The 12927-nt window shown below is 37.5% G+C and overlaps 1 protein-coding gene across 1 annotated transcript in view; it reads left to right on the top strand.

The window, feature by feature from the left end:
* The window catches only part of LOC108575752 (glypican-6), a 26701-nt gene that overhangs the window by 10101 nt on the left and 3673 nt on the right, over positions 1 to 12927 (top strand). Inside the window, exons 3-5 of the mRNA XM_017938645.1 lie at positions 7592 to 7840; positions 9114 to 9282; positions 11774 to 12179. Coding sequence (XP_017794134.1) covers positions 7592 to 7840; positions 9114 to 9282; positions 11774 to 12179 — 824 coding nt within the window. The remainder of the gene's footprint in view (positions 1 to 7591; positions 7841 to 9113; positions 9283 to 11773; positions 12180 to 12927) is intronic.

The raw sequence follows: 12927 nt of genomic DNA, 5'->3' as shown, positions 1-12927 counted from the left end.
TGCTTTTATTTTTTTTGCCTCCTTTAAGCAAATTTCAAAATTCCTTCGTTGCAGATTAACTCGCCCATTGCTAGAAAGGAGTATCCAATTTCATTCGCGACGCGGCAAATCAGATTCCATGATAAAATCGATAGGGGGTCGCGGCGTCAGGCTCAATTTTCAAAGGCGGAAGAATTTATCCGTTCCCCTCTGTATCCCCGGGCTATCATTCCCCCTCTTCACCGCCGCCGCCGTCGTCGACGTCGACGTCGTCGTCGTCGCGGAGGGTGAAACTTTTAGAATCGGCCAGGAACAACCTCGACCCTCGTCCAGCAGACGTTTAACCGCGAGCAACGAGAGGTAGAAAGCTTCTCGTGCGAAGGCGAGTTTAATCAATGCTTTTGACATTCGGGGGATCACTAGCGTTTCTCGATAAAGGGCCAGAAAATATCCACGGCGGCGTGGTTCTAGTAGATTTATCTCACTCACTCTCTTTGGTTCATTGGTTTCGTTCGTTCAATGGGAAGGTCACGAGGGGTGTTCTTCCTCTCGTGGGCTGGCGCAATTACCAAGCGGTTTCACTTTATCTGTCGGGAGTTGTCTCTTGTATTGGAATTAATGTCAGGGGTTGTTTTCTGGGGGAACGGAGCTCTGAGACTTCGTTTTCGCTTCCAGGATACTTTGTAGCATCGAGGATTTTTTCACATTTTTGCAAATTTCTTCTGATTTTTAACTTGAACTTAATTTTTTAAGGCTATTTTTTTTAACCATTTGATACCATCTCTTTTTTTGGATGGTTTATTATATTTTTCTTTTAGCGATGGTTTCTTTTTACTTTTAGTTTCTTTAAGCCTTTTCTTATTTATGACTTTTTTTTACTCGTGTACCTTTCACTACTGTTGTTACTAGTAGTATTTTGTACGATATTTCTTAGAGCTCTGTTATTAACTAACTGTACGGTTACTGCTTTTTAGACTTTTTTGTGCTTTAATTGACTATTATATTGTTACTTTTCGTAGTTTAATTGTGTATTTTCCATATTAGAATTGCTTTTTAGTTTTCTTGTATTTTAATGTCGGAATTATTCCCATGGAAATGGAACTAAATTAGTTGAGAATTAATGACATTTTTAATTTATTAAACAAGTCCGATATTTTTTATTGTTGGGGATTATTTTTTAAATCTGTACTGGGGGATATTACAGTGAAATCGAAGTTGGAAATTCACAAGGGGAAATTGAAAATTTCGAAGAATTATTGTTAGAGGAGCAATATCTTGGAATAATTTTCGAGTAGGAACGGCGTATAGAATTCTTTTTCATATTCAATTCTGACGAGGTTACATAGTTATTGAGAAAGAATAACCAATTTTCGACCCTCTAAGAAATTTTTGAAATTAATAATTCCAAGTGAAAAGTGAAGAAAAATCGTACCGAGATTTGAACCCACGACCGTTGAATTAGAAGTTACGCACTGTAACCATTTCCCTAATAAGCCAGTTGTACATATGTAGGTTGAGTTTCTTCATACACGTATTTAACTGAACAAGTGTATTTACTCTACAAACCACTTCTATTTTATAATAGTAATTGACTATGTCGAATAAATTTATTGCAAAATTATGAATATTAATATTTTCAACGTTATAAATATATTTCAAGCAATAATTATTGAAATTTCACCATAAATATTCTCAATTAGTGTACTCCTTATATTCAGTGCTTCTATTTTGAACCAGTGAGCTACTTTATTAATTAATTACCTTTAATTACTACAATATTATTAATATTACAAACATATTTAAAGCAACAGTTATACCATTTGTTACGACACTAACTATTCTTATACTATATTTCGAGCACAATTTACCAACTTCAAGCCCTATTCCTTTATTACAAAATTTCTCCTTACCTTTTCTATGTCAGCATGTACAAAAATTTTCGTTAACTCAATCCATCCACACACAGCATTAACCTTTTAATGCATCCATATGTCACTCTAAATTTCAATCCCTTAATCGTACAATTAAAAATCGGTAACAATTTCACACAATTACTTTATTTTACTTCTCACAAACCTCAATACGATAAACTTCATATTCTCGACGTTACAATTAAAATATATCGCTGAACAGGCATACTCTCATTTCACACGCCAATCATTCAAACGACGAATTACCTCGTCTGGCTCGTTCAACAGGTTAACCCTAAAACGTAGTTAACCCTAACCTTTCAACACGCTTCGAACAAACGATTCTGAAAACGTTCCTAACCTCGACATAACCACACTTCCGCGCCAACACAATCCACTGACCATGCTCGTGTCCGCCATATACATACATCATGTCAGGCGTACGAGATCTCTCGAACATCGACTCGTCACGTAGTATCGATCACGCGCTTACGAAAGGAGGGGGAAAGGAGAAGCTGCGAAAAGAGACAGAGACATTGCGAGACGATCGAGACGGGCTCGATTGTCATTCAAATCGAGTAGAATTATTCAGCGGCGCCACTTGGACCCGCCTCGGCTCTCGTGCACGCTCGAAAATGGCCCCGCATGAATATATTATTGTTGCAATTGCACGCATCACTGCTGGTAACGAATTTATACACTCGCGATGTATATATATATGAGCCGTTTATTTTTATAGCGGTGTAAGTCCATTTTCCTAAATATCGAGATATTTAAGGGTTCGCGTTTTAATCGACTCGAAAATATTAACAATCACTAGTAGTCTCACTTTATGTTTTTCGCGGTGACAAATATTTGAACTTTCGAGGTACATAAAATATATCGGAATTGCTCGAAGAAAAATTGGGGTTGGGTTTATAGTGAACTTTTGTTCAGTTTAGATACACGTTACAAGTTACAAAATTTGTGTCTTCTGTTGGAAATAATTTTGGATTTATGTCTATTTACATATATGAAATTCCTTAGATGGATAGACATTGTCACATGCGTAACAGACGTCGTTCGGCTCGTCGGTACGGCCGAACAATACATCGGTATTCCCGATAGACCAGCACGTCCAAAAAGCGAGGTCTTAGCCGACACGAAAAATACTTTACGACACCCAAAAACTCGACGCCTCTCACACCGGAACACCACATGACCTCACACCTCCAACAAGCAATGTAACAAATATAAGAACAAATTCTCTACTTTCACACCACCACCAGACACTCCCCAAACACACCGAAAAAACCAATCACCAAACACTTCCACCACCTACGACAGCATCACACCACCAATCACAACACACACGTAGCTTATAAAATAGCGAACACCACACGACACGACACAAAATTTTCCGACCAGTAAGCTTAGACATTTCGCGCTCTGTTCACGTTCATTTACAAATACACAGTTTTAATAGCAAATTGTTGGGCGTTAATAGTCAATCTTCCGTGCACTGCCTGAGTCCCCTATCCCGAGTAGATTCCTTAAATGGTCTGACTCAAAAAGAGCGACAATTATCGGTTTCGCAACAAGCATATTGCGATTCGTGACAACACCATGAGAGTGGTTTTTGAAATAATTGTGAAGGGCCTGAGTCCCCTATCCCGAGTAGATTCCTTAAATGGTCTGACTCAAAAAGAGCGACAATTATCAGTTTCGCAACAAGCATATTGCGATTCGTGACAACACCATGAGAAAGGTTTTTGAAATAATTGTGAAGGAATATAATCACTCGTATCTTTATATTTAGCTGAGGTTATTGGTACAGAAGTCTTGTACAGAGGTGATAATTTTATGTTTTTAAACTGTTTTGGTCTATGATATTTCATGCATAATCTCGATTTTTTTTTAAATGGACTTACACCACTATCAAAATGAACGGCTTATATGTACCTTATAATATAACATACACCTTAAAAACGGAGAAAGAAACAAACCAAATCTAATTACATCTGACGACAATGCTCTTATAGTTTCAACACATTTCGAAGAAAATCCCCATTCACTTCCATTCGAGTTATTGCTGCTGATACCGATTTATCTCGCAGTTCCATTAATAGAATTACGCAGAAGAATGATTACCATCCTTATATGCAAAATGAATGAAGTGCAACATTTACGCGTAACGGATAAACCACGTCGTCTAAATTTGACAGCATGATACATACGAAAATAATCTCGAAATATTGAACGACATTCTACAGACAGATGAATGTAAATTTTCATGTACGTAATGGTGTTATTAATCGACATAACAGTCACTTCCGATCTAAAGATGGATCCACACTGGTTTTGAGAACATAATTTTCAAATGAAAGTTGCAGTTAATGTTTAATGCGCATTAGTGCACGGTCATTTAATCCGAAACGAAGAATTCCTTCACAGAATGATTCTACCCATCCTAACGAATGAAAAATGTAATTGTCATTTTTTCCGGAAACGATGGGAAAATTATGAAAAATGCTTATAACTTATTTAGTTGAAACTTTTCCGTTTCCGTTTTCGATTGATTGTAGCATGTACAACAATCTTTGTCGATAATACTCAATATGAGTTTCCAAATGATTCCGAATGGAGCGTCGTCCGAAAGAAAACGAGACGAAAAAGTTTCAACTAAATGAGTTATTAGTACGATTACCTTTAACCGCATTTTGCATAACTTTCCCATCGTTTCTGGGAAAAGGGACAATTACATTTTTTTATTTCGTACGATGTGTAGAATTGTGCTGTGAAGGAATTTTTCGTTTCAGACGAAACTACTTGACCCCTTGACTTACGATTTTCTTTACTCGCTACGCATGCAAGCGTCAGCAATTTACCGTGTTAGTATTGCATTAGGCAAGAGAAACTAATATATTATAAATTAATTACATTTGGTAATCCTTAATCTCATAAATTAAAACGAAAGTTAGAATTAAAATTCATCTTTATTACTAATATAACTGTTTTTGCCGCATCTTGAACAAAATCTGTCCCACGAGTCTGACGGGTTGCTATAAAGCGGGGGCCTAAATTTCCTTCGTTCTGCACTTTCAAAGTTATTACAAACTATTTGTATTTATTTCCAACAAGAATATCTATTCTACCTTGTATCGCTTGGATTGTTCGTGAATATTTAAACAAAAAGTTCGAAGAACATTGGTTGGATACTTATCGACTTATTTCTTAAATATCCCGTTTCTCCGATTTGCTTCAATTGAGTTTCTTTTTCTATGATGTCATTTACAATCCGTAGTTTACGCCATTCGAATTCAAAACATGGAAAATTTTAAGTATAGAATCCGCATAGTATGTAAAGAAGTTAGTCGTGAGGGCATCATAGCGGGAACAAATGCAAATTTGCTTCATCGATCGGAGCTATATTTACAAGAAAATGAATTGCAATTCGAACACTTACTGTAATCGAACGCTCAGAAAGAGTTTTTTATACGCTATTTGTGTGCGTTTTTTACGATTCGTTCTAATAAAAAGTATTTAAAAAATAACACAGTTCCGTTTAAAAAACAAAAGCTAATATTTATGTTTCCGAAAAAATGCGGATAAAGGAATTCTGATTTGCGAAAGTGATGCAGTCCTAACCTTTTGTCTAACACAATCTTTCGTAAAATTCGAGGAAAGTGTTGAAAGTGGCGACACTTACATGGGACAGTCTGTGTATACAGGGTGACAATGAAACTTTATTTAATTACTTAATTCTTCTTTATTTAATTACCTAATTACCTAATTATTATTACGTAATTCCTTAATTACTTAAGGATGAAAAATAGGATCATGTAAACATAAATAGGTCCGAAAACTCTTGCTTTCTAAAATACAGACACTTTTTACTGATATCGAAAATTCACTAGAACAGCTATCAGACGCAGAATTTCAAGCATTGTCATCATTTCTTTTGCTATAAGTAACCAATATGTTAGAGCAAGTTATGTTGACATCGAAGGCAGCGTGTTTAGGACTGGAAGTATCGAAAAACCGGATTACTGCTGCATGTGAAGAAATTCGAAGTACACCAGGAATTTTCGAACGTCCTCGACAGTGTTTAAAACGTCGATTCGAAGCATGTATTGTTACAGAAGGAAATCATTTTCAGCAATATCTTCAAGCAAGTTTCAAGCATTCCTACAGTACATCCATCATAATCGAAAGGTGTTTATATCTCGGAAAGGAAGAGTGTTTTGACGTACGTTTACACGAGCTTCTTCCATCCTTAGAAACAGCAGAACGCGGTGGCAAGGTTTGGCCACCTATTTCCTTGTCACCCTGTATATAATATATCGATTACTGCTGGACGATTCGACTATACATCGAGAGTAGTACCTATCGTTTTTCTTTCTCCTCTTATTCTCTTCTGCTCCACTCCATTTTTCCTTCTCTTTTTGTCTGTGCCTCGATAATACGTTCCGTCGAGCAGGATTATTCCTTCGGTAGGATGGGGTCGAAATATATCGGGGATGGATGGAAATTAAAAAGGAACATCGGTGAATGGCCGATCGACGATCCTGATGAGAGTCTCGCCGAGTTGAGCACGCTTTGTTTCGCGGATTCAAAGGTTCGATTAGATGGCTCCTTCGAAATGAGCTGTTCAAAGAGAGGGGGCAGGTGAATTATTACTGCGTTTGGGTAAAGTTGAATCACTATTATTGAGTTCAGCCAATTTTTGTTTTTTTTGGGAGGGAAATCTGCAGGGAAGAATTATTCCGAGGAATTGATAAAATCGAAGGGCCATTTTTTAAGAGTGAGAAATCTTATTAAGCTTCTACACTTCTAGCACTTCTTTTTTATACGATCGATCGCTAGTCATTAGTAACTCTAAGACAGTTTTGCAGTGAAACTTTTGAAAAGAAAAAATGACAAATGTTTATGAATTTATTTATTTTTATTTCGTTTGTTAATTTATATTTTTTTTTAATATGAATAAAATGTAAACGTTAAGTTTGAATTTCCGATCGAAAGTACTAGGTTGGTGCATAGGGAACGTGGTTTTTTTTAAATGGAACATTAGATACGTTGTGTTCCTTCAAAAAATAATGTATTTAGTCAAAATAAATTTGGATTAACTAGCTTCGTTATTCCAAATTTGTAAAAATTGTTAATCTTTAAATGGAAAAATTCTTTCAACGTTACTTTCACAGTGTCTTCATTTCTACCAAGTGTTTGAAGAAATGCTAGTCTCTTAGGGAAATGTCGAGCGCATAGGGGAGGATGTGGCAAAATTTCATAATTTTTACAGTGGCTTGCTTTCAATAACTTTTCTTAAAACGTTATCTGGTCTTCTCCTCTTGGCTCATTTCCAATGGAAAGTCATCTTGAATTTTGTACACCAACGTTAAAGTGTCCTAACAAATGTTAAATTTATATTTTCAGCAATTTTTTCAAGTTGAAATTTATGTAAAAAGATTACGCAAATATCCCGATTATTCGCGCCAGAACAATTGTATTATGAATTTTTTGCTATTCAATACATGTGCACCACAGCAAATTCCTTCCTCTTGACTATTTTGTCTATAAAAATGTACGATCGGACAAAATTTCAATATATCATACGAACCGCCAATTTCAGTTATTGACAAACGCGAGATTTCATTTGCACCAACCTAATAATAATGATTTTATTTCATTCTGTTAATTTCTATTGGATTGTTTTACTGTTTCAGGTGGATCTGGACGATGCCATGGATAATTTCTTCAACATCCTTTATCAGAAGATGTTCATTGTTCTGAACAGCCAGTATAAGTTCGACAATAAGTATTTAGAGTGCGTGAGGGAACACATGAAGGAGATGAGACCGTTCGGTGACGTCCCTCAGAAATTGGGGGTGCAGATCAAGAGGTCCTTCGTCGCAACGAGGGCTTTCCGCCAAGCTTTAACTGTGGCTGCGGATGTCTTGAAAAATATGCAGTCGGTAAGACGTACATCTTTTCTCGTATTTCTCAAGTGTAGAATAACTTGTGAAAAATTCGAAAAAATTCTATGTCCTATAGAATATCAATATTTTATGTCAAATATTAGGGGAAATTGGAAGTTTTACGTTTGGGGCTTAAGGAATATTGGGATTAATTGATGATCATTTGGGAGTATAGAAATTGCGAGGGACAATTGCTTGAAATACCATGAAATTTTCTGCATGTGTATAATTGACATAGATCTACAAAACGTACACTACCGGCCAAAAATTTCGAATCGCCTCCCACTTTTCATCAATATTAAATCTGCTGCTAATTTTTTATGTCAATTCTACTTTTATCAATTTATCTCATATCAATTGATTCGAATGATAAAAAATTCTCAAAGTCGCTGACATTTTTCTGGAAATTTTTGTGTAACTTGCAATGCTCGGTGATTCCAAACTTTTGGCCGGTAGTGTATGTTTTAAATCTTCATTAGAAGCCCAGATAAAAAGGTTGCAAACGGTGACCTTTACAATTTTCTTCGCGATTCCCACAAATTGCAATTTTTTCCAAATTTTTTGTCATCTAGTAAACTAATCCTAACTTCTGAAAAAAAAACTCAAGTCGTTTGGCCGAATTTAAAAAAAGGTACTCTATTTTGAAGGGTGTCCACGTGTTTCTGTCCTTGATTACGTAGAAATATGTGGACACCAGGGGTGTGCGAGAACCCGATGCTCGGGTCTTGTCTCGAAAGTATCTCAGAATTCGAGAATTTCGGGATTCTCGAGAAATATAAAATTATAAGAAATAGAACGTGGAACGAAAATGGTAATATGTGATAGATATGATTTATTTCATATTTTCGTGTAGAAAAGCTAATTTTTCAACGTTCTCCGATAATAGTTCCGTTCTACTTTCGGGAATCCTGAAATTCTCGGGAATCCTGACGATCTCGAATCACGAGATACTTTCGGGAACCCGACCCGATCCCGAGATAAATCCTCGACCCGACATTTTCGGGTTCTCACACACCCCCTGTGGACACCCTTCGAAATAGAGTAACTTTCTCAAAATTGTGCCGCAAAATATATATCGGTGGATCACACCGTCCTAAACACGTTAAGTCTTGAAAGCAACTCGAAACAGCCCCCAAATCTAATCTAACCGACTTCTAAACCCGCACACTTATCTCGACATCGTCGAACCTTAAGTACCTCTATGTCCGTCAACGAAACTTGATCCGTGAACTAACGTTACAACAGCTGGAAAATCGTTGATTTTTCACAGCTGAAACCGTCACCGGATTGTGTAGCTGCACTCACCAGGATGACAGTTTGTCCGTCGTGCAGCGGGATCACGGGTAACGTGCTAGCGTGCGGCGACATGTGCGCCAACGTGATGAAGGGTTGCCTGGCTCAACATGCGGCTCTGGACGCTGAATGGAATCACTTCGTCGGTGAGTAATTTCCACGAGCATTGTTCCGTGGTAATTACAGGCTCGAGAACACGGCCACGGTTCACACCAACCAGGCCATTTTATTTATTGGTAATCGCGTGAGAAAACAGGAAGAGCGAGGGAGAGAGTGAGAGGATTCGATAGTCGAAGAATTCACGAGTTTCCTCGAATGTCGAGTTAGGAATCCTTGAAATTCGTTACTTTCAGGAATGAGGATTACTTAACCCTTAATATAGACGCTTTGAAAATTTGCCGGCTTGCTAGAGCCTTTTGACGCACTGCCTAAATGATACGGCCTAAAGAAAAGATTTTGCGGCCTTGGTTGAACACCTACCGTCTACCACACGCGTTACGTGTTAAAATCTGCCGCAGTGAAAGGGTTAATCGCTGTCTTTGAAATTGGACGAAGAATAAAATTTTGTGCAATAATAATGTAGCTGTTTGTTTAGTAAAATTATTTGACAACTGTCCTTTTGGAAATGTTACTACATACCGTTTCGTAGGATAACTTCCTAATAGAAAATTTGCCATTTTAATCATTAGTTTAATTGCAAATCAGTTTTCTCAGTTTCCCAAAAATAAAATCCACCGAGACCCTTCCCTTCTTCTTCCCACACATTCAATTATTAGGTCTTTCGGAGAGTTCCGTCGAATCTGGTCGTCTAAATTTAAATAACCATAATTCTGCCAAAACTTAACATATTAAATGAGGATTATTAGTCCTATATTAACTCCTATTAAATAATTAATTATTAATTCCTATATTGACATAGTAGGAATTTTATAATTTCGATCGATATTTCTAACGAACTTTTAAATTTAACAACAAAAACCTAAGTACCTTCTCATTCTACAACATAAGATCACTATTTCGTTTGATTTTCATTAAAATACTTCTCACCTCCGGCACGAACTTAAGGGATGACCTGATATTTGCACAAAACAAGAAGCATTGCAATCGATACACGTTTGGCAACATTTCGCTAAATCAGCGCTTGAAAAAATTGTTGTATTCCGCGGCTCGCGATTCCTTGCGTTGGTTTATTATATTCAATAGGTACGCGGTAGGAGAGCCTGACGGAAACTGGGGTGAAATAAGGGAGCTATTCTGCGCGTAGTACTATTCGACTTTATTAGAAAGTTCGGTGACGTTCGGTGCGTGAAGACCACTAGACAAAAATCTGCTGTTTCGACGGAAAAGGTTTCTAGATATAGGTTCGGTAAGTACGAGAGTAGGGATTGGTCTCAGAGGTCAATGTAGGGAGGGGCGGTGAGGTCTAGGTTCAGCGATGAGTAAAAGTAAAGGATGATGTGGAGGTCTAGGTTTCGGGGTGACTAACGTTAGGATGATGCGGATTTGTTTACAGTTAAGGAAAGGAGGCAGGATGACTAAAAACTAATGAAAGATAGGAGAGAGGTATACGACAAAATTACACTGCCAATACATAACAAACTTCTCCTTTTCTAAGGAAAGGAGGCAGGATGACTAAAAACTAATGAAAGATAGGAGAGAGGTATAGGACAAAATTACACTGCCAATATATAACAAACTTCTCCTTTTGCATCGAACTTACCCTATAGAACAGGGGTGGCCAGCTGCACTACCTTTGGAAGCCGCATTTCAGGAAGGAATATTTGAAAGAGCCGTTTATTTATCTTTGATAACAAAACAAGCAATGAGAAGTTTAAAATTTACCATATTTCACACATACACTACCGGCCAAATGTTTGGAGTCACTGTGCATTGCAAGTTGCACAAAAATTCCCCAAAAAAGTTAGCATTTATAATAATTTTTCAAGGAATTTTTTATCATTCAAATCTATCGAAACGAGGCAAAGTGCTATTGACCTCCACAACATCAATTTCAAATCAATTAGTAGCAATGTAAAAAATCGTTTGCATCAACTTGGTTACGTTAGCCAACTTGAAAAACCGCACGAACATTCTGGCCAACCCAATAGTATATGATAATAAATGTACCAACAAATTAATGAAAATTAAGAAATATTGCGTTCGTCTATGTGTCTACCTGAAATATTGAAATATCCTTCTTTTCGTAGAATTCCATCTATTCTTACTAAATTGTCCACTTTATTTGCACCAAAACATTACATTACCACCTCCATGTTTCACCGTTGGCACAACATATTGGGGTAATAATTTTTCGTGAAATTTTCGACAAACACTTGAAGTCGATTAACTCAAGTGTTTTCGCAACATCAATTTTCCACCGATTTCAGTTGTTGCTTTTTCATTTACACTAACTCATGTCAAATGTTATTTTCATTGGTATTTATAAACATTACGTGGCTCGCCTGGGATAAGATCGCAAGCGAAAACTATATTAGAGAGTTTTATTTAAAGTACATTTCCTGCATAGTGTCCAAATACTTATGCACGGTAGCGTACGTTTTATTTGCATAAGAGCCACGCTATGGCCACACCTGCTACAGAACATCACCTAAATCGTCGCCATAATTCCAATTCCAGAGGCCGTGGACAAAGTAGCGGATCGTCTGTTGGGTCCCTTCAACATCGAAATGCTGGTACGGCCGATTAACCTGAAAATCTCCGAGGCGATCATGGTCTTTCAAGAGAACAGCCACGACGTCTCCCAAAGAGTGTTCACCGGATGTGGTCGACCTGTGTTAGGTCGGCGAAGACGTCGCGATAATCGGGAATTGGAACTCGAATCGTTGAATTTCGATCAAGAGACACAAACCGACGATCGACCATCCACCGCTGCCATATTAGACAAACTGGTGAAAGAAACGCGGCAGAGGGTCAGAGATTCGAGACAGTTCTGGGTGTATTTGCCCTATAAGCTTTGCAACGACGGCCTCGTCGTCGCTGCTAGCAACACCAAGGAATGCTGGAACGGCACACACGTGGACGAGTTAGTATTATCGAGTTCATGCTTCTAACCAGCGGTTTCTTTTGAACTGCTTCGGAAACGTTTATTTTCCCTTTTCTACGATTGCACCGCGAGCTGCTTCTTGGAGAGTGTTTATTTGAGCATTTAGCACGACAGGCTTTCGTAAAATTGGAGATTCCGTGTTCTTTACAGAGCTGGAGTTTAAATAAACCGTGGTGAAGTTGAGGCTTCCAAACTTTTCCTATATTTAATCTCGAAATTCTTTGTATATATCGAATGTCTGTTATCTTCTGGAGAATTTATTTATTAGGGAAATTTCAAGAGTTTCGTAAATCGTTTCTACATTAAACTTCAATTCCCCGTAATTCTTCCAGATGCACGTGCCAGAACGCTCCACTGTAACTCGCCGTGAGGCGTCACTTTACACCGATACGAACGCTAATTTTATTTATTAATAATATTGTGCAGTATGGTATATTTCAAAACAGTCTGGAATATGTAGTGCCACAAGGCATTCCTTGCATTCCCACGTAGTTTCACTGCGTTTTTTCGGTATTGCACATACTCTACACCTTCTTTGTGGATTTCTTTTAGCTGTTGTGGGTGGAATATTCCTTGGAAAATGTCCCCATTGTTTTGCTTGTAAACGATGCGGTGTGTTACCAGCAGATATCCTTCCATGTTTTTGATAGTCAGGAATACATATACTTTGTAAAATTTGTTTCGCCACATCTAACCAAAATTTTGAAAAAGAATACTTTTTACTTTT

Source organism: Habropoda laboriosa, unplaced genomic scaffold (assembly GCF_001263275.1).
Source record: "Habropoda laboriosa isolate 0110345459 unplaced genomic scaffold, ASM126327v1 scaffold323, whole genome shotgun sequence".
NCBI classification, from domain to species: domain Eukaryota; kingdom Metazoa; phylum Arthropoda; class Insecta; order Hymenoptera; family Apidae; genus Habropoda; species Habropoda laboriosa.
The sequence above is the reverse complement of the archived record's forward strand: the minus strand, read 5'-3'. Positions and strand labels throughout refer to the sequence as shown.